General features: G+C 41.4%; 1 protein-coding gene across 1 annotated transcript in view; it reads left to right on the forward strand.

The window, feature by feature from the left end:
* Nucleotides 1–22,461, forward strand: part of snd1 (staphylococcal nuclease and tudor domain containing 1) — a 193,415-nt gene that overhangs the window by 50,944 nt on the left and 120,010 nt on the right. Inside the window, exon 11 of the mRNA XM_060903884.1 lies at nt 5,807–5,908. Within this exon, the coding sequence (XP_060759867.1) occupies nt 5,807–5,908 (102 nt within the window). The remainder of the gene's footprint in view (nt 1–5,806; nt 5,909–22,461) is intronic.

Here is a 22,461-nt window from a genome sequence, read left to right on the forward strand (position 1 = left end):
TCTATCCAGAGTCTTCGTCAGGGGGAAACGACGTCACTTCGAGCATGCAGTGCGCATGCCCGAAAGAATGTTGGCCCAAATCTCTGGATGCTGGTACTGGCCCCCGTCTTGGTTCAGGGAGGGCTTGAGGGTTCTGATGTAGATAGCTTCTCGTACACCTCGTTTAAACCAGTCCAGCTCCTGGTCTAGAATTTTCACATTGTCTAGCTGTATCCTGTGTCCCATGTGGTGTTTGTGAATACGTTGCGATACCTCCGATGTTGGGTGTCTATGTTCCATGTCAGGGCTCTACATTAACTTTCGAAACCACTTGTCCGAATGTGAAGTTGACTTGTCCGAAGAAATATTTGAGAAAAAAAACACACAAATAAACTATTTGCAACCCAACAATCTTAATTGCATTTGTTTCCGAATTCACAAAAGTAATCAATACTTGGGGGCATCATGGCTCAGGTGGATAAGGCGCCATAGCATAAATCTGGGGACCCGGGTTCGATTCTGACCCGAGGTCATTTCCTGATCCCTCCCCGTCTCTCTCTCTCCTGCTCATTTCCTGTCTCTACACTGTCCTATCCAATAAAGGTGAAAAAAAGCCCCCCAAAAAATCTTTAAAAAAAGTAATCAATACTTGATATACTGAGGCAGAAGTTCAAAAATATAGTAAAACAGACTGATTGATACCATAATTCACCAATTATTCTGCTGAAGTTCAGAAGCAATATATTCCAATAGAGTAGAAATTATGAACATAAAATTTTAAGAACAAAATAACTATACTATTACCCCTTTTCCACCAAATCAGTTCCAGGGCTGGTTCGGGGCTGGTGCTGGTTCACAACTCGTTCAACTTGCGAGCCAGCTGAGAACCAGTTTGCTTTTCCATAGCTCGCGGTGCTAAGGGAAGCCACGTCATTACGTCGCTGTATACGTCAGCTACGTCGTTGTATACGTCAGTTACGTCGCTATGTTTGCATAAACCTTGGCGCGAATATTGAAGCAAAAACAACACGGAAGAAGCAGCAGCAACAACAGCAATAATAATGGATGACTTCGCATTTGTACAGCTGCTGCTTCTCGTCGCTTAAAAATGGCGATCTTTCGCGGTCTTGCGATTGTTGTTGGTCTTAACGACTCCGCCCCCCCCGCTGACGTAAGTGGTTCTTTCCTCTGGCCCAGCAAAGAGCTGGTGCTAGCCTGGAACTGGTTTTTCTGGCCCCAGAGCCAGTTCTTTGTCAGTGGAAACAGAAAACCCGGTTCCAAACTAAGCACTGGCCCCGAACCAGCCCTGGACCTGCTTTGGTGGAAAAGGGGCATATGAGATCCAGAAACACTAACCGTTATACAGTGGGGCAAAAAAGTATTTAGTCAGCCACCAATTGTGCAAGTTCTCCCACTTAAAAAGATGAGAGAGGCCTGTAATTTTCATCATAGGTACACTTCAACTATGAGAAACAGAATGGGGGGAAAGAATCCAGGAAATCACATTGTAGGATTTTTAATGAATTAATTGGTAAATTCCTCGGTAAAATAAGTATTTGGTCACCTACAAACAAGCAAGATTTCTGGCTCTCACAGACCTGTAACAACTTCTTTAAGAGGCTCCTCTGTCCTCCACTCGTTACCTGTATTAATGGCACCTGTTTGAACTCGTTATCAGTATAAAAGACACCAGTCCACAACCTCAAACAGTCACACTCCAAACTCCACTATGGCCAAGACCAAAGAGCTGTCAAAGGACACCAGAAACCAAACTGTAGACCTGCACCAGGCTGGGAAGACTGAATCTGCAATAGGTAAGCAGCTTGGTGTAAAGAAATCAACTGTGGGAGCAATTATTAGAAAATGGAAGACATACAAGACCATTGATAATCTCCCTCGATCTGGGGCTCCACGCAAGCTCTCCCCCCGTGGGGTCAAAATGATCACAAGAACGGTGAGCAAAAATCCCAGAACCACACGGGGGGACCTAGTGAATGACCTGCAGAGAGCTGGGACCAAAATAACAAAGGCTACCATCAGTAGCACACTACGCCGCCAGGGACTCAAATCCTGCAGTGCCAGACGTGTCCCCCTGCTTAAGCAGTACATGTCCAGGCCCGTCTGAAGTTTGCTAGAGAGCATTTGAATGATCCAGAAGAGGACTGGGAGAATGTCATATGGTCAGATGAAACCAAAATAGAACTTTTTGGTAAAAACTCAACTTGTCGTGTTTGGAGGAGAAAGAATGCCGAGTTGCATCCAAAGAACACCATACCTACTGTGAAGCATGGGGGTGGAAACATCATGCTTTGGGGCTGTTTTTCTGCAAAGGGACCAGAACGACTGATCCGTGTAAAGGAAAGAATGAATGGGGCCATGTATCATGAGATTTTGAGTGAAAACCTCCTTCCATCAGCAAGGGCATTGAAGATGAAACGTGGCTGGGTCTTTCAGCATGACAATGATCCCAAACACACCGCCCGGGCAACGAAGGAGTGGCTTCATAAGAAGCATTTCAAGGTCCTGGAGTGGCCTAGCCAGTCTCCAGATCTCAACCCCATAGAAAATCTTTGGAGGGAGTTGAAAGTCCGTGTTGCCCAGCGACAGCCCCAAAACATCACTGCTCTAGAGGAGATCTGCATGGAGGAATGGGCCAAAATACCAGCAACAGTGTGTGAAAACCTTGTGAAGACTTACAGAAAACGTTTGACCTCTGTCATTGCCAACAAAGGGTATATAACAAAGTATTGAGATGAACTTTTGTTATTGACCAAATACTTATTTTCCACCATAATTTGCAAATAAATTCTTTAAAAATCAGACAATGTGATTTTCTGGATTTTTTTTTTCTCATTCTGTCTCTCATAGTTGAAGTGTACCTATGATGAAAATTACAGGCCTCTCTCATCTTTTTAAGTGGGAGAACTTGCACAATTGGTGACTGACTAAATACTTTTTTGCCCCACTGTGTATACACAGATCAGTACTCTGCAGTTCAGTAACAAATATCACAAAAAGTAACATGATCATAAAATTTATGACTTGATGAGATCACTAGTTTGGACAAGAGAAACAAATAACAACAATGCTACAAATAAAGACAACTGATTAGTACTGTAAATCACTGATTATTATACACTGAAATCTGGTTATCAAATGACAAGATAATATATCTTATGAAAACCTTCACACCTCTATTGACTCACAATAAAGACATCATTTTGCCAGAATTACTTTAACACAAAAATCTATTCACTGTAGAAAAAAATTGGACTCCATCAATCATTAATTTATTTATAAGAAACTGAAAACCAGAAAACTAAAATTTATATTTTCATTTTTAAGTTATTAACTTTGAATATATATCCTCCACTGATTAATTGTTGTTGTCTAATTATTCAGTGTGGCTCCTGTATGGTATTTAATGGTTAAAAAAAAGATAATTAATAATTTCAAATAATCCATAATTATATCTCAATTATAGAGCCCTATGTTTCAAATCCCTAAACTCCCATTACTAGTTAATTAATACAGCCGGTAACCTAATTAGCAGCCATTTGACAGCTTGGTATTTCATAGATAACTTTCCCCACTCCTACCTCACTGCCTGTCAATCCACACGCATGCAGGCGCACATTCCAAGCCCAGCCAATTCAAAGATTTGGAAATTACCCCACACTCAATGTCAATATACAGTTGAATAATGATCCCGCCAACAGAAATGTCAACAAATCCACGTGTATGACACGATTAAAACCAATCATAAACGACCGTTTACTTTTCAGCTCAAATACACGAAGCGGTATTGGCCGGTTTCGCAAGTGGAATATTGCACATGCGCACATCGCTCTTTCCTAATAGAAACATCCGGCAATTTACCAAAACAATACGTCGAGTGAGATGCTTCGGAAATCATGTGAATAAACTGATAAATTTGATATGTAACCCGAATATCGGCGTATTTTGGCACTTGTCTGATCGGACAAGTAACTGAGGCGATGAGCTTGTCCGACATTAAGTATCACTTGCCCAGGACAAGCGGACAACCGTTAATGTCGAGCCCTGCATGTATCTGGTTCGAAGAGATCGTTCGGTTTAACCAACATAAGAAGCATTAAGGCCAATTTATGCTGACAACCCAGTCCTCGCAGACGGTGTCGCAGATAGTGTCTGCGTAGCCCCCCCACCTTCGCAGACGCTCTGCGAGCACCTCCCAAAAATTGTGACCACCGCAGAAGCCTCGCAGACAAGAGGGCTCTGATTGGTCCACTCTACATCCGCTGTACACGCACTTCCGCTTCACTACTTTCCTGGTTTGTTTTGTTTTCACGACCAGCATTTTTAAAAGCACGAGCGAAGATGGAGCAGCATGAAGAGCGGTTGATTGAGGAAGTATGTACATCTATACGACTCCAGTTCTAGTCATTATAAAAAAAAAAAGTTCTAGTCATTATAAGTAACCGGAGGATAAACACTCCACTAACCACACCCACCAACTACTCCTAGCGACTTCGCGCCCCCTTGCGTTGTGGCGGTGAATAACATCGCGCACGCCTATTATCCCCGCTCAACAATAAATTACAACTGTCTGCGAAAAGCTATCTGCGAAAGCCTTGTCGCAAGAGCATGCAGAGGCCTTTACACTTCTCCTTGTCACTCCCCTCACGCTGAATGAGGTCCACAGGTCCACATCGTTCACTAGCAGGAGTTCGGGTCCTTAGGCCTCACCGGCAACTGTCGTAAAGTGCTGGAGGGCTTGAAATGCGGTTGTACCCCATCCTCCCAAAACACCCATCTTAGCTCCTCTGACAAGTTTTACCAAATTAGCTGCATAGATGAAACTTTTCAACGAGACAGCATGATTTTATAAATAACTCGCTTCTGGAACTGTTCAGGGCAATTTGCAGTCCTAAGCCATCAGAGCAAAACTGTTTATCAATTGCAGACAAAAGCCATGTTCTAAACCTCAGCTAAAAGTAGGGCATCAGGATGGATCAGGCAGGTCTGGAGAGATTAGCGGCGGCATCCATACATCCCAGTTTACCAAAACACTCGATACCTGAGGACCCTCCAGGTCTACTCCTTTACCTAATAAAAACTATTAACAAAGGCTTGAATAAAGAGAGATGTTTTCAGCCGAGACTGAGACCGTGTCTGAGTCCTGAACGCTACTTGGAAGGCTGTTCCATAACTGTGGGGCTTTGTAAGAAAAAGCTCCTGCTCCCTGATGTAGCCTTCACTATACGAGATGGCCTGCACTTTTTTTGCTCCGTTTCAACCATTCAAATGTCAATATTTATTCATTCCTCTCATGCTATAATTGATAAGAAGGGAACTTTTTATTTTTTTTGTGTAGGCTTAAAAACCAGTGCTTGTTTCTAGTTCTTGTGTGTAGCGAGGTTGAAAACTTTGCGACCTAGGTGAAAAGTATATGTTAATATTTAAGATTGACCCAACGCCCACGTGTGTACTCGGTTACCTGCTCACTTTTTAGTACAAGCCTGGACAGCCCCCCTGTTTTAGCTTGAGTAGGAACTTACCATAGTTATATTTGTTACATGTGGATTGTTGGTCTGTCTGTCCAAAAAAAAAAAAGACAAAGGCGTCTTCTTGTTGAGTACACACTGTAACACCAGGACAGTCCTGCTTTTGGACCAGGTTTGTGTCTTGAATTTTGAATTTGTGCACAAGTCGACTTTGAGTGTGTGTTTTTTTTTTTTTTTTTTTTTTTTTTTTTTTTTTTTAAACGTCTTGGGAAATAAATGCTTGGAAAAATATTTGTTTTTTCTTTCTTCATTTCACCCTCTCTTCTCATTCTTTTCCACAGGAGAAAAACAAGGACAAGGACAAGCGCTTCCGTCCTCTTTATGACATTCCCTACATGTTTGAGGCCAGAGAATTCCTGAGAAAGAAGCTGATTGGGAAGAAGGTAATGTTCTACAGCGGGGACGGAACAGCGTTCATTAATTCGCTTAATGTGGGTGAATAGGCGAGGTATTGTAATGAGTGCGGTGGGTGCGTTTGTTTGCGTGTCTGTTAATTAACAATCTAGCGTCTAGACGGTTGCACCGATTGACTTCAAATTTCCAGGGTAGGTGGGCAATGGTCCATAGATTACCTGATTAAATTTTGGGGGTAATCGGGTCAAGGTCACCGGAAAGGTCAAAATCCCAAACCAAAATATGCATCTTTCAATTCTGCTTCCAACCATATGCTGCATGATGAGGTAGCTTGGACATTCTCTGTAGCGGCTGGGGGTCAAGGTCATCGGTCAAAATAACCTTGTCCATTAGAACTCAAACGGCTGCCGAAAGACAAATGTTTACTATTATGTGCGCATAGGAACTCCCATATGGGCTTTCAGTTGGCACCATGATCTTTGACCTTGAATGACCCTGAAAGGCATGCCAGGGTGATTCTCATGAAGCTGCAGTGAACATGTCCAGGACGCATTTTCCAAAATCAATACTTAATTCACATAAACTCTGATATTTTGTGTAAAGAAAATAGGGAGCACTGTATGGACAAATGGTTTTCAACATCATATAAACTAATTTTTATATCAGTTAAACAAAAAATCTATGGAAATTCTCATTACCGTTGTGTCCGCATCCCTTTTTTAATGTTTACTTTAAATCATATAAAAATTCCTAATTATATAAAAAATACAGTGTAAAGTTATTTTAAAACATCTATATTTATGCATAATATTAATGTTTTTTGTGTTGAACAAAAAAAGGTACTTGATTTTAAACAAAATAACTGTCCGCACCAAATGTTTCTCATTACCGTTTCATTTCACCCCCCCATAAAAAGTACACCGTGCCTTTAAATTGATCAGCTATCCCATGATGCATCACTTCAGATACAAGATTCAAAATGGAGACAAGGTCAGTTGCTCACTCTTCTCTTACTTTGTGATATTTATGTTAATGTTGCTAAATCTGTCCTCAGTTACACTGTCTATTATCATTACCGTTATGGTTTAATACTCATTACTTTTAAAAATAAAAAACTATATTATTTTATGATTATTATCACAATATAAGGCTTTAACATGTGGCAAAGTTCTAGGTTGCTAGCATTTCAGGTTATTTGTGAAATTAGCCAAGAGTATATCATTACCGTTACTCAATATTATCATTACCATGCACTGTGAGGGCAATAAATGTAAAAAAAATATATAAAGTAATTGTCATGGACTGTGCTGTTCATTTAATGGGATATTTTGTGGAAATATGAAATAAATTGTCAAAAAATGTTTTTAACTCATGATGTAGCTTCGTCCTTTACTGTAATGGTGATGAGAATTATTCTGGATCATGTAAGCCTCAAATAAGAATAAAATTCCATTAAAATATTTTTCCATTAAAAAAAGATCAACATAGTAAAGTTCACACTCTATTTTAGGCTCTCAACTTGAAAAAATACTGAAATGAGGTGAAAAACTTTGTTAATGTGAAGGTCTTCATGAGAATCACCCGCCAGGATTTCCAGACTGTTATAACACGGATTCACTCAACACGCTTAGGTTCTTTGAATCCCAATGACTGTGTTCTAACGGTGCTCCACTGTTTTGGATACTTGTGTGAATTAAGCAATGAATTGTTGATTATTCGGCGTAAACATGACCTAAATGAGAGTGGCTGTAGTGAATAAAATTTGGCATATTTGTTTAACCCTCTGGGGTCTGAGGGTATTTTCTGGCACTCTAATGATTGTCAATTCCAACAAATATAAGCAGTATTTTCAAAGTCATATGACTTTTTTGTATTCAGCACAAGTTCAGCAACCATAATATCCATGTAGTATGTATGTCATGATCGTACTTAAAAAAAACCAAACAAACAGATAAATGAAGATGTTGTAAAGCAGTTTTAGAACTGTGTTGGAATGTGTGAAAAAACCATGACCTTACCCATTGTGTCGAACCGTTTTGGTCACTTGAGGTGATTCAGTTCAGTCTGAGGAATGGATCAAGCACAAAAACTTAAATCTGCTCCATTGATTTGATTTGAACAATTAACTGGCCATCAAAAATATTTATATCCTATTGTTTTGGGATAGAGGGCTGGCGGTGGGAGGGGTATTCAATGAGAAGAGTAAAAAATTCCATTCCATTCAATGAGAAGAATGAAAACCCTTCTCACTGCCAACTCTTAATCCCATCAGGTCAAGTCCCAATGGGTAAGATCATGTTGTTTTCACACATTTCAACACAGTTCTAAAACTGCTTTTTACAACAGCTTCATTTATCTGGTATTTGACTTTATTTTGGGATTTGACTCGATTCAGTGCATCTTGAAATTAACTCTTGTATTATTTTACTCAGTTCAGAGCCACAACCAACTCTGTTACACAATTACTCTGTAATTTTACTCCCACTCCAAATGTTACTCTTTAAACTCAAAGTAGAGCAAAATAAACTAATGTTTGAGGAAAATACTTTTAACTACGGAAGCCACGAGAGGCCCTTCATATAATCTTTATTTATTCACCTTGTTATCCCGAGATAACGACATAATTCATTCAGGATCTCGAGAAAACAACACAAATAATTCGTGATCTCGAGAAAACAAAACAATTATTCCGTGATCTCGAGAAAACAAGACAATTATTCCGTGATCTCGAAAAAACAAAACAATTATTTCATGATGTCGAGAAAACAGCTGAGATTTCTAGCAGAGCTGCGGCCCCCTGTGGGTCAGACAACGAAGACTTAGAAATTGGCGGACATGTAACAGAGCAGAAATGGCTTTTTACGATGCCTTGAGAGAGAGGGGGGGGGCCAGTCTTCTGCGGAGGTGCCGCGGACTAATTTTGAAATGATCCCTTATTAAAAGACTTAATGCAATCTCTCCCTGTGTCAACCCCTGATCAAAATATTGCCTTATTAGATGATCGATTATTCCAGACATTGTAATGACCAAAGTTGCATCTATACAGAATGAGAAATAGCCCCGAAGTCAGCATATCACAAGTCTTTTGGCGCACCTGAATGAACCATTTCTCAGCTGTTTACTTGAGATCATGAAATAATTTTGTTTTCTCGAGATCTCGAAATAACGGTTTTGTTTTCTCAAGATCCTGAATTAATTATGTCGTTATCTCGGGATAACAAGGTGAATAAAAAAAAAAAAAAGGATTATATGAAGGGCCTCTCTCAGCTTCCGTATTTAACTGTGGAAAAACTGCTCAGTCATTTTTCCTGTGTCTGCACTACAGCGCACGCATATCAACCGATCTGCTCATCAGAAATAGAAGAAATATTTACACTTACTCAAGCTGTTCTTTGGCTGGATCGAGTCGAAGTTTAAAAAAATCAAAAGGTCACTGCTCATCATCAGCGTCGCAGTTCTCAAGATTGAATTGAATCGCTGTCCTGAATCATCCGAAGCACATAAAATCTGCGCGCCATCTCGCAACAAGTTTTACCTCCAAATAGCCTAAACGATGGCTGACAGATTTTATCCTGTTTACAGTGGGCATTCCCACCACGAAAGAGAAACCTATCGAACCCAAGAGTGAAAGTGATTATCCTGCCGTTACCGTGTGAACAGTCTCTTTTATGAATGCGTAAGTGGGCGCTCAGCGCTCCGACTCCGGTGTGACTGAGTAAAGGGACCGGTTTTGTGTTTCATCTAATTTAAGCAAGTTAAAAACTATATATTATTATTTGGCCGTGGGCACATAGGAAAATGTAAAGTATAAAGTTTCTGTTAATGTTTATCATGCTTGTATGATAACTTGTGAAGATAGATATTTATCTCAATACGTGACCTCCTCATTCTGAACCTGCCAAGCTTTGCCAGCGAAGCTCTCGCCCCCGAAGGGTTACAATGACCATTTCTGGATCTTTTATGTAAGCTGCGTTAAATCAGTTTTTGCCTCTCAATTCATCTGATCAAGCTGAAATGAAAGCAGCCATGTGAAACTACACATTTAACGACATATAGATGAAATGAAGTCGCTTCCATGAAATATAATGGATGAGAGTTTGGTGTATTTTCATTTCTAATGTTTGTGCGACATTGCTGTGCTGATATTTACATATACTCATCCAAGTGTAAAAGTGTGATCAGCTGTCCCAGGTTGTTCTTTTGACTCGTTTGTTCAAAGCCATTGTTTTTGATATTTTCTTATGAATTAATGCTTCCACACGCAGTGCGAAGTGCTTTGTATGACCGTCCGTGACACACACGGTGTATTTCTTCCATGGTGGTGTCCGTGTGCAGGCAGAGAAGAGAGTTCTCGCTTTTCTGTCACTTTTTTTTTTTTTAAATAAAGGTTCTCCAGTTAAATTTCACACGCGCTCCATGCTGAACGGCGTTACAGCTCTTGTCTGAGTAGGACCTGTGCGTGTGATGGAGGTGAAATCAGTCGATCGGTTTCTTGTGTGCTCTCACAAGGCATCTCATCTCATTATCTCTAGCCGCTTTATCCTTCTACAGGGTCGCAGGCAAGCTGGAGCCTATCCCAGCTGACTACGGGCGAAAGGCGGGGTACACCCTGGACAAGTCGCCAGGTCATCACAGGGCTGACACATAGACACAGACAACCATTCACACTCACATTCACACCTACGGTCAATTTAGAGTCACCAGTTAACCTAACCTGCATGTCTTTGGACTGTGGGGGAAACCGGAGCACCCGGAGGAAACCCACGCGGACACGGGGAGAACATGCAAACTCCACACAGAAAGGCCCTCGCCGGCCACGGGGCTCGAACCCAGGACCTTCTTGCTGTGAGGCGACAGCACTAACCACTACACCACCGTGCTGCCTCTCACAAGGCATATCCGGTGAAAATTCACGTTCAATCCAAATTGCTTGAACCGGCTCTCGTTGAATTCAGAACTGTATGCAGGACACCAGGCTTTTTTACAGAATTAAAATCTATTCATCCGTTCTTCAGATATTACAAATCAAAGATTGAAAAAACGGCTTAATTTTTATAAAACTGCCGTAATATTCTGTATGAGGATCACACGGTCCAAAATGGGCCTCATTAACCAGTGAGATTAAATGGTTTGTTTTTGTTTCTTAATTTTTAAAATTTTTTCCAAGATATTTACATGGAAATTGACAGCATATAGATGGTTGTATACTGAATACAAACTTAAAAATGAGTAAAAACCAGTTGTGCAAATTGGTATTAATTATGCAAATTAGGTAAAAATGTTAAATCGGTCCTCTCTCCTTCAGAGTTTCACCGAATGGCTTTATTTGTGCAGTATAAAGCTGATCTAAACTCTCGTTTATACATCACAAAGAAGCAGAAGTCAGTGTTAATTATAAAATGTGCATAAATAAGCACTGAATGTGTCACGTCTACCATTATCAAAAAAAAAACATAAGATGATTTCTAATCCTCTCTTTGTGCTCTGTCAGCCTTTGTATTTCTCGATACAGCCGACTAGTGTTTATATGAAAGAATATAAATGGTTATTTCAATTAATATTCACAGCTTTCAAGGCGAACCTCGAAAAAACTGTCTGATCCACGTCCAATAAACAATTCACATTAACTGAACTGAAATTGACACTCGCGTTTCTGACTTGCGGTTTTTTAAAAATATCATTCCGGCCACTAAGAACTCAATATTTTTCATCCAAACAACTCCAGTTCTATTCTAAACTGGTTATTTACAGTGGTGCTTGAAAGTTTGTGAACCCTTTTGAATTTTCTATATTTCTGCATAAATATGACCGAAAACAACATCAGATTTTCACACAAGTCCTAAAAGTAGATAAAGAGAACCCAGTTAAACAAATGAGACAAAAATATTATACTTGGTCATTTATTTATTGAGGAAAATGATCCAATATTACATATTTGAAGGTGAAATTAGAGTCCATTGTTTTCAATCAATGGGATGACAATCAGGTGTGAGTGGGCACCCTGTTTTATTTAAAGAACAGGGATCTATCAAAGTCTGAACTTCACAACACATGTTTGTGAAAGTGTATCATGGCACGAACAAAGGAGATTTCTGAGGACCTCAAAAAGCGTTGTTGATGCTCATCAGGCTGGAAAAGGTTACAAAACCATCTCGAAAAAGTTTGGACTCCACCAATCCACAGTCAGACAGATTGTGTACAAATGGAGGAAATTCAGGACCATTGTTACCCTCCCCAGGAGTGGTCGACCAACAAAGATCACTCCAAGAGCATGGTGTGTAATAGTCGGCGAGGTCACAAAGGACCCCAAGGTAACTTATAAGCAACTGAAGGCCTCTCCCACATTGGCTAATGTTCATGAGTCCACCATCAGGAGAACACTGAACAACAGTGGTGTGCATGGCAGGGTTGCAAGGAGAAAGCCACTGCTCTCCAAAAAGAACATTGCTGCTTGTCTGCAGTTTGCTAAAGATCACGTGGACAAGCCAGAAGGCTACTGGAAAAATGTTTTGTGGACGGATGAGACCAAAATAGAACTTTTTGGTTTAAATGAGAAGCGTTATGTTTGGAGAAAGGAAAACACTGCATTCCAGCATAAGAACCTTATCCCATCTGTGAAACATGGTGGTGGTAGTATCATGGTTTGGGCCTGTTTTGCTGCATCTGGGCCAGGATGGCTTGCCATCATTGATGGAACAATGAATTCTGAATTATACCAGCGAATTCTAAAGGAAAATGTCAGGACATCTGTCCATGAACTGAACCTCAAGAGAAGGTGGGTCATGCAGCAAGACAACGACCCTAAGCACACAAGTCGTTCTACTAAAGAATGATTAAAGAAGAATAAAGTTAATGTTTTGGAATGGCCGAGTCAAAGTCCTGACCTTAATCCAATCGAAATGTTGTGGAAGGACCTGAAGCGAGCAGTTCATGTGAGGAAACCCACCAACATCCCAGAGTTGAAGCTGTTCTGTACGGAGGAATGGGCTAAAATTCCTCCAAGCCGGTGTGCAGGACTGATCAACAGTTACCGGAAACGTTTTACAGTTATTGCTGCACAGGGGGGTCACGCCAGATACTGAAAGCAAAGGTTCACATACTTTTGCCACTCACAGATATGTAATATCGGATCATTTCCCTCAATAAATAAATGACCAAGTATAATATTTTTTCTCTCATTTGTTTAACTGGGTTCTCTTTATCTACTTTTAGGACTTGTGTGAAAATATCTTGATGTATTTCGTCATATTTATGCAGAAATGTATAGAAAATTCCAAAGGGCTCTCAAACTTTCAAGCACCACTGTATTGATTTGAAAAAAATAAGTAGGTAAAGCTATTAAAACTCACTTCAAAGTGTCCTGTGAATCATATCAAAACTCGCAGATGGAAAATTTTGGACAGTTTTCACAGCGCGGCCAGCGAGCGTCTGATATGCCGTGTTTCAGTGCCGTGTGAAGGTGTTTCAGTCTTGTGCACGACCATCCGTACCGCTGCCACTCCAGCAGCTTCACCACCTACTGTAAACAAGGTCTGATTTGAAAAGCCTTGACTCAACATCGCTCATGAAGTTGTGATGGGGAGCAGCAGCTTCAGAATGTTTCTGATTACACGAACACACATTTCCGTTTGGAGTTAAAGTTAGACGTCCTACAGAAGACTGAACTGATGAGAAATAAAGAATCTTTAACGATAGAACATAATGTTTTTAAGATGAGAGAGAGAGAGAGAAGGGGCAGTTCCTCTTAATGATGTGCTGATGTTATTTCTCAGCAGTTAGATGTGGGCGTTGTTCCCAGTGGATATTTGCCAAGGCTGAAGAACAATGAGAAACTGAACAAAATGAGCTGCAGATTTGTGGCGTGTGTGTGTGTGTTTTCTTTCTCATGTTCCTGAGTCGAGTGAACATTTTGAACACGCAGGATTTTGCAGGTAATGACGTTGCATAAAACGTGTATCGTGCAGGACCTGTATTTAACAGAAGAATTTTTAACCCGTTTTTATCGTCTTTGTTCTTCCGTGTGCTTTCAGCTTTGAGTTCCACAGAAACAGGCTTGTCGGACTCGTGACTTGAGCACTGATGAGTTGTGCACGAACTGCATTCGGACTTGTAAATTGGAGACGAGGGCTCTTTTTTTTTTTTTGGTGTAACGTGATAATGAGGCGGCACGGTGGTGTAGTGGTTAGCACTGTCGCCTCACAGCAAGAAGGTCCGGGTTCGAGCCCCGTGGCCGGTGAGGGCCTTTCTGTGCGGAGTTTGCATGTTTTCCGGGTGCTCCGGTTTCCCCCACAGTCCAAAGACATGCAGGTTAGGTTAACTGGTGACTCTAAATTGAGCGTAGGTGTGAATGTGAGTGTGAATGGTTGTCTGTGTCTATGTGTCAGCCCTGTGATGACCTGGCGACTTGTCCAGGGTGTACCCCGCCTTTCGCCCGTAGTCAGCTGGGATAGGCTCCAGCTTGCCTGCGACCCTGTAGAACAGGATAAAGCAGCTAGAGATGAGGTGTGATAATGATTTGGCATAAAATATTTATTTATATCTACTGTGCATTAATTTTTGTCCGAATTTCATGCAAGAGTGTCACACCTCTTGGGCGCGCTCTGTAAATGGTTTCACACAAAGGCAGCAACAGCCACCGTCAAATGGTGCGGCTAGAATCTTGTTCTCGGACTCAACTCAGTTTTCTTTAATGACTTGACTCGAGACTGGACTCGGACTCGAGGTTCATTGACTCGACTACAGCACTGCACAGAAATAGCTGTGCTTCAAAGAGAGACCAGTTCTGTGTCGTAAAAGCAGCCCAGTAATCAGTAAAACAGCCCCTCGTGCGCTTTACACCAACAGAGAGGAGAGAACAAAATGGTGGGAGTGTTGAACTGAGAATCGATCACTGACTGACTCTCTTTTGCTTGTAAACTCATCCCATTTCTGTTAACATGCAAAGGTCCAGGATGAAGAAGTTTGTCGTTTATGGTCCAGTGAACCGAGACGTCCATTTCCGCCAACCTGGGCGTGCGGTCTCGTCATCACTGTGCCGTGCTTGCAGGAGGTGAATAAAACGGAGACGAAAGGAACTCGTGCTTTTGTAACGTAGGGCCTTGTTAAATGTTTACAGCTTGGGATTAAAAACATACAAGTTAAAGGTTGACGGCCTTTCAGATTTTTCAAGTGTAGGTCATAAAAAGAATTTTCCCCGAAAGCGACCAAATTTGAATCATGGACTCCCACGTGGCCCTAAATTCTCCACTATTTTTTTTTCCTGCTTCACCATGACCCAATTCAAGATGCTACATCACACATCACATGGTGGGCTTTAAACCACGGTACTAATTCATCTAATCTCATCTCATTATCTCTAGCTGCTTTATCCTGTTCTACAGGGTCGCAGGCAAGCTGGAGCCTATCCCAGCTGACTACGGGCGAAAGGCGGGGTACACCCTGGACAAGTCGCCAGGTCATCACAGGGCTGACACATAGACACAGACAACCATTCACATTCACACCTACGGTCAATTTAGAGTCACCAGTTAACCTAACCTGCATGTCTTTGGACTGTGGGGGAAACCGGAGCACCCGGAGGAAACCCACGCGGACACGGGGAGAACATGCAAACTCCACACAGAAAGGCCCTCGCCGGCCACGGGGCTCGAACCCGGACCTTCTTGCTGTGAGGCGACAGCGCTAACCACTACACCACGCACTAATTCATGAGGATTCAAATCAGTTAAATAAATTCTTTGTGATACTCCGGCTGCGTGGTCTGTCTCTTCGTTTTTCCTCACTGTAATTGCATTGTTTACACAGCAGACGAGCAATAGTGTACAATCGTGGGAATGCACATGACTTGACTGTCGGTGGAAGTAACACAGCTCTACTGCCATGAAAACGCACACCAAAAAATGGTGGAAGAGCTGCTGTTTGACTGACTGCAAGGATTTAACAGGAAATCCGAGCTCGCTTTTACAGACTGCTGAAAGATAAAGAAAAGAGAAGCAAATGGAGGCAGAACAAATACTTATTCAGAAAAGAAATATTTATTAACTTTTTTCATTTTTAATAAAAGGAATACTTCAGTTAGTAGGCTATTATATTTTACTCCAACCTTTACAAATGTGCGTAAATAATTATTGGTTATTTAAAGGTAGACGGCCTTTCAGATTTTTCAAGTGTAGGTCATAAAAAGAATTTTCCCCAACACCCGATTTATTTTTGTTTAGTGGATCGAAAATACTGAATTTGAATCACAGACTTCCAATCTTTATAATTTTTTTTTTTTAACTAGACTAATTAATTAATTTAAGGCCACGTGGCCTTAAATTCTCTGCTATTTTTTCCTGCTTCACCATGACCCAATTCAAGATACTACGTCATGCATCGCATCACATCACATGGTGGGCTTTCCCCGTTTGCGCAAGGCATTGTGGGAGAAAAATAGAGAACGTGAGTGTGCGAACGAAACGTGAAAGACCGTAACGGAAAGCCGGAAGGATAGGAAACGCAGGACCGAGCTAATAAATCTCGGCGCTCAGCGAGCACCTCGGTGTGATCAGCTGTTCGTTTAGCGACAGAACGATGGAACCGTCAGTGCACGCTCGAAGGCAAACCTGCGCATGCATACACAATTTCGTGCACGTTATTTGCTTTAATCCCCTCAAATTAAATAACTTCCCAACCACAGAATGGCCTGATGTTTTGTGAGATATTACAGAAATCGACGCATCACAATGACCACGTTTCAGACGGAGCTACATTTGACCGATTTTATGGAATCGAAACGCGGTTTTACTTTTATTAAATCCTTGCAGTACGGAAATGGCTGCAAGTGCAAGGCACAAATATAGCGAGTAATTTTTATGCCAACGATGTGTGGCAGGGGGCAGGGATCGGTTTCTGAGTGGAGTAAAGGGCATGAATTCCCACGCAGGTTAATATCGCACTCCCGAGGGGGATGAATCATTGGTGTCCACGTGGCGTGGTTCTTCATTAAGACTGCCCTGATCTGTAGGTGTTCTGCTGAAATGGTCCAACTTTTACGCAGATGTCATGGTCTTGAATCAAAGTGTGCAGAAGGAAGTGCGTTTCCAGGGTTTAGTTGAGGTTTATTTTGAAGGTAGTCTGCTCGAAAAGCCAGCTGGGTCAGGGTGAACCTGCTCCTCGTGGGTGGGGTTATTTGTCATTACCTACATACTGCAGCACAGTAATTAAAAAGGAGAACGTGTGTGTGTGTGGGCAAGTAAAGGTTGCGTTTCAGCTGCTGTAGTCCTCTCGGTTCGTTCAGCTCACATTCATGAGCTTACTGCTGAGAGACGGAGAGAAATCTCTATTCAGTATGATCCACAGTGCCACGTTAATGAGCTCGTCCCCAATCTGCTGCAGATTCCCTCTAAACCCGGACCCCACCTGCTGCGGCCTGCGAGCAGAAGCCCCGATTTGTCGGAAGGTTTATTTTGTGTCCATGGGAGTTTACCGCTGACGTTCTGCATTAAACACGGGCACTTTATGTTTCCGTTTGATTCATTTTGTTGTTGCTAGGACACTGGAGTATGTGTATGCCAAGGGCATTTAACTGCAATGTGAGAGACACTTGTGCCTCTGTGGTTGCCTTGGTAACGGCAGCGACAAAATCCGATAAACTCCAGTGCCCTCAAGCCGTGCCAGGTTTACGCTCTTGATCCAGCACAACAATTTTGATCCGTGTTGAAAAGTAAAGTTGCTGGTACAACGAATTAAATATGTAAAAGCATCAGTCTTTTCACATGGCTGAGCTTTTAGTCCAAAAAAAAAAAAAGGCATCTTCATTACCGTTCTCCAGCCTTCACGCTTGGGCTGCGGTTCCAGTGGGCTGAAAATTTGAATTCAGTCTGAAATCTGATTTTATATTCTCGCATCTTTCTCACCTTGACTGTAGAGATGTTTTTTTTTTGGTTTTTTTTAAGCTCAATTCTGTCTGTTACTGAAAGTAAGCTCTGCCTGCGTAGGTGCACTGCAAAAAATAAAAATCTTCGGAAGTTTATTTGTCTATTTTCAAGTCAAAACATCTAGCCACCCTTATTATAAGACATAATTGCCCAACAAGCAAAACCTCATTTAGCTAGAAAGGCTAGTTTTTAGACAGTCCATCGTGAAAATCTTGTATAGACAAAATGTCTTGAAAAAGTCTTATTTGGAGCACCTTTGAAAATAAAACAAGTTTTTTTTTAAAACAAGTAAGTACATTTTGGACATTTGTCAAATACGGTTCATCTTGTTTCAAGAAAAAAAAGTATGCTTGTTTTGGGAATAAATGAACTTGACTGAAATCTTTGAATCTTTCATTACAATTCAACTCCACCTTACAGATCCTAAGTTTACTGCGACTGTTTTCTCAGTCATTCAGAGCGAGCTCCTTCTAGATGCTGTACAGACTCTAGACCAGACGAGTGCCTTCAAAAAGCCTATGAGTGAGTGGAGGGCGTTTTAGTGACGTCGTTTTGGAATGCTGTGAGTTAAGTTCAGTGGTTTTGGAGTTTTTTGTGCCTGATCTTGTAAACCCCTCGTACACATGAATAGTCAGTGCCCCCAAAATGCACTGTTGCTTTGGCGTTGTGTAAGCACTGCAAGTCAAAATGCGTAGACTTTTTTTTTTTTTTTGGTGCCTGAGGTCCTGGGGAAGTGGAATCTTAAGAGATTTTTTAATGTTTGAATGTTGAAATGGGAAAAAAAATAAACTTGTTGCAATGCTACAAGTACACGTGTCGTCAACTTGATTCAAGATAGTCTCTGGCAGGGCCGTAACCAGGATTTTTCAAATACCGAGGTCAAACATTGCGATGCATCTTATTTGCCAAAAAAAATGTCCTAATATGGTGACTTTTCATACATTTTGGAAACGAGTCAAAATCACAAGCCCAACAAGATGAACATGTAGGTGAACATGTTTTATTTTAACAATTTCAAAACTGCACGATCATAAAAGTATTTTGTGTGTGTGTGTGTGCATGAGTGACAACGCAATCTAGCCGAGCCTGAATGGACTTCAGTTGCTTTTTAAAAAATATCTGCCCTTTTCAGTAGCAAAATACTAGACGGTTATTGGACAAAACCGACTAAAACGCCACATTCGGAGACTGAGCCTCACTGGAGATGGGAGTCAATAAGAGGGGCGGGACAAGACTTCCCGAGAGGAGGCTCATCTCCAGCTGGTGATCGGAGGAGGAGCTGTGAACGCGGCTGGGCTGCTCATGATTGACAGAAAGCAGTCAGAGGTGGCACATCATGTTGTAAATAAAACGTGAACATAAGTTTGCTACCCATTTTCATTTCCGTTCGAAAATACAGCCAATGATCAAAACAATAGTGTCTTGTGTTCACGTTAGCCTATAGTCTGGTAAGTTAGCAAAATAGCTCAAGTCTCGTCAGTACCCAATAACTTCATAAACAACAGGTCACGACTGTCCAGCCTTTTCTGATCTGAAACGCACCAAATCAAATCGAGACGAGAGAATAAAAGAGTTTGTGCCGCCTGGAAAACGAAAATCCTATCTAGCTAAGTGGCTTCGACTGTTGTTGCTTGAAATGCTAATTAAAATTGCACTGTTAATGATCATAAGCATTCCGGACTGGCAAAATTAACTCCCCTTCTTCCCTCTTTCTTTTTCTCTCACTTGTTGACTTTCCAAAGCTGAGTTTGATTTGTTTTAGTGTAGTAGACTTCTTCATCTTATGTCAATTTTCAGATTCCACGACTAATTGACAAACTGACTGGCTGCGGAGTCGGACCTTGATGAGAACACTTCTCAACTCTTGTGTATCCCGCGGTGCTGAGCTGACTATCGCGAGGCTGCCGGATATGAAATGTTTCCAATGTCGGATATTTCAGCTTCGTTTAAAAATGATTATGTGGACTTTATTTTTAGACAAACAAATGAGAACAGGGGGATGCAAGCTGAATTTAGAATTTTCCACCGATCAAAGTCAGAACGATTTCCATCATATATTAATTTCACATTTCTGAGTGGAAAAAAAAAAAATACCGTGGGAAAAAATGCCGAGGACATGACCTCGGTGTCCTCAATGGTAGTTACGGCCCTGACTCTGGCCTCATATCTAGAGTATTTTACTAATTCCAGGTCACAAAAGGAGAATCTTTTAAGCGAGCAATGCTTAGCTGTAGAATTTAACAATCCTAATATTAGTATATTTATCTTAAATTCAGTTTTTACTGCTAAGACTTTGTCATGAATTTAAGTGAAATACCCTTAAAATGAAATAAATAAAAATGACTTGAATGGCTAAATGTAAGAAGTACGATCTTGTTATAAGAACTATTTTGAGTTAATCAGATCTCGCATAATAAGCTCCCCAATCTTATTTTGGAATCATTTCATCTGAAAACAGGTTAGATTTTTCATCTTACTTTAAGAAATCTTACCAAGTCAAATTTGACTAGTTCCATTGGCAGACTTTTTTCACCTGATTCAAGCAAAGATGCTTTGTTTTAATCTTTTATTTCTTATTTTTGAAAGGCCATTTTTTGCAGCGTGTGATCAGATCTTCATCCAACACCGAGAAAGAGAACCCAAGTGAACACACGATGCAAAAACATAGTTTTTACATTTATTTATCAAGCAAAAATGATCCACTGTTAAATATCTCGGTCAGAAATGGTATGTGAAACTCTGGTAGCGTGAGCTTAAAGAAAAGAAAGAAAGCACAACTTTATCCATCAAGTTCCTCTCTGCATTTAACCCATCTGAAGCAGTGAACACACGCATGCACACATGAGCAGTGGGCAGCCATGCTAACAGCACCCGGGGAGCAGTTAGGAGTTAGGCGCCTCGCTCAAGGACACCTCAGCCCAAGGCCGTCCCGTATTAACCTAACCGCGTGTCTTTGGACTGTAGGGAAACCAGGGCTTTGAACCAGAATTTTTTTCCTATTGGTTCGTTCCGAACAGAAACGTAATTTTAACGTTTCCGGTTTTGGGTTCCACCATTAAATAGACGTTCCCGAACCGGTTAGAACAAAAGAATTTCGTTCCCGGAACGGTTAATTACGTTCCCTGTCAGCTGTTTAACAAATGGCTATAAAATTATGTCTCTGTCTCATCCAGCTTAAGCCAAATGTAGGCTAATTCTATTACAACCTTCATTAAATAAGACAAGAAATAATTCAAAACAATTATTATTTCAAATGTTGGCGATTTGGATTCTCAGTATGTCTTCCCATCTACACAAACAGAAAAAGTGCCAAAAATGAAAGAGAATTCGTTTAGTGTGTTACCAAAGGCTAGTCAGGCCCTATGCATTGATAGGCTAACAGAGGTTAACGTCATTTAATGTTCGCGAGCCTCTCATTAACGTGGACAAATATATTGATATCGTGTTTGAAATTGACGTTTTTGAATAACGATAGACTGCAATATTTACCTCTTATTTAAGATGTGGAGACGTGATAGTAGTCCACCCTCCCGCTCTCTCCATTCAGTCAGCAAATGTCACACAGGAAGTGAACCCCAGCGGGTCATAGAAACTTGCGCAGGAGAAGAATGACTTTTTTATTTGTAGGCTACGGAAACTTTGAGGAACGAAATAAAAACCGGTATTAACCGGTTACCATTATTTTTAATAAGCGTTTCTGTTCCGGAGCATAAAAAATAATAAAGTTTCTGGTTTCGTTTCTGTTCCATGTGAAATAGAAAAAGTTCCCGGTTTTCGTTTTCGTTCCTTGAACCGGTTCAAAGCCCTGAGGGAAACCCACACAGACACGGGGAGAACATGCAAACTCCACACCGCTGGGCTCGAACCCAGAACCTTCTTGCTGTGAGGCGACCGTGCGAACCACTTGCACCACCATGAAAGCCTTTAGCAGACCATCCATCCCGTGTTCCCGAACACCAACTTGGGTGTTGAGTATTGAAGTCATGAACGGACTTCAATACTGAGGACCTCTGAAAAAGTGTTCTCCATGTTCAGCAGCCTGGAAGTGAAGGATCACGCCGTAAAGTCACAAAGAACCCCCAGGGTAAGACCTCCAGTAACGAAGCTCAGTTCTGTCCGTTACTGAAAGTAAGCTCTGCCTGCGTGCATCTGAGGCATCAAGATGTACATCTCGACAGTCAAGGCGAGGAAGACGTGAGAATGTAAAATCAGATTTCAGACGCAAGTCAAATTTTCAGCCCAAGCACAAGCGCGAAGTTTGGAGAACAGTACTGAAGATGCGTTTTGTGGAAAGGCTCTCCATAAAGTCCCAAAGAGCCCCCAGGGTAAGACCCTAAGGACCTCCAGTGACGAGTCCACCATCAGACAAAGAATGTGTGCCTGACAGGATGGGAAGGACAAAGCCACTGCTCTCCTGATGCAGATCTGGTCACACGTCGGGTCGAGTTTGTCGAAATACGGAACGTCTTATGAAGGGCTCACAAACTTTGTGTGTATAAGGAGAAAGTCGATTGATCAGAAGAGTTCGCTCAGACTGCGCCGGCTTCCCATCATGGCTCGTGTGTGCGCGCGCGAGGTATACGGCGAGTGTTTTGTGGAAAAGCTCTCCACTAATATGAAGTGGGTCATTCTGGCTGAGCTTCACACAGTTAGAGCCCAGTGCA

Source organism: Neoarius graeffei, chromosome 21 (assembly GCF_027579695.1).
Source record: "Neoarius graeffei isolate fNeoGra1 chromosome 21, fNeoGra1.pri, whole genome shotgun sequence".
NCBI classification, from domain to species: domain Eukaryota; kingdom Metazoa; phylum Chordata; class Actinopteri; order Siluriformes; family Ariidae; genus Neoarius; species Neoarius graeffei.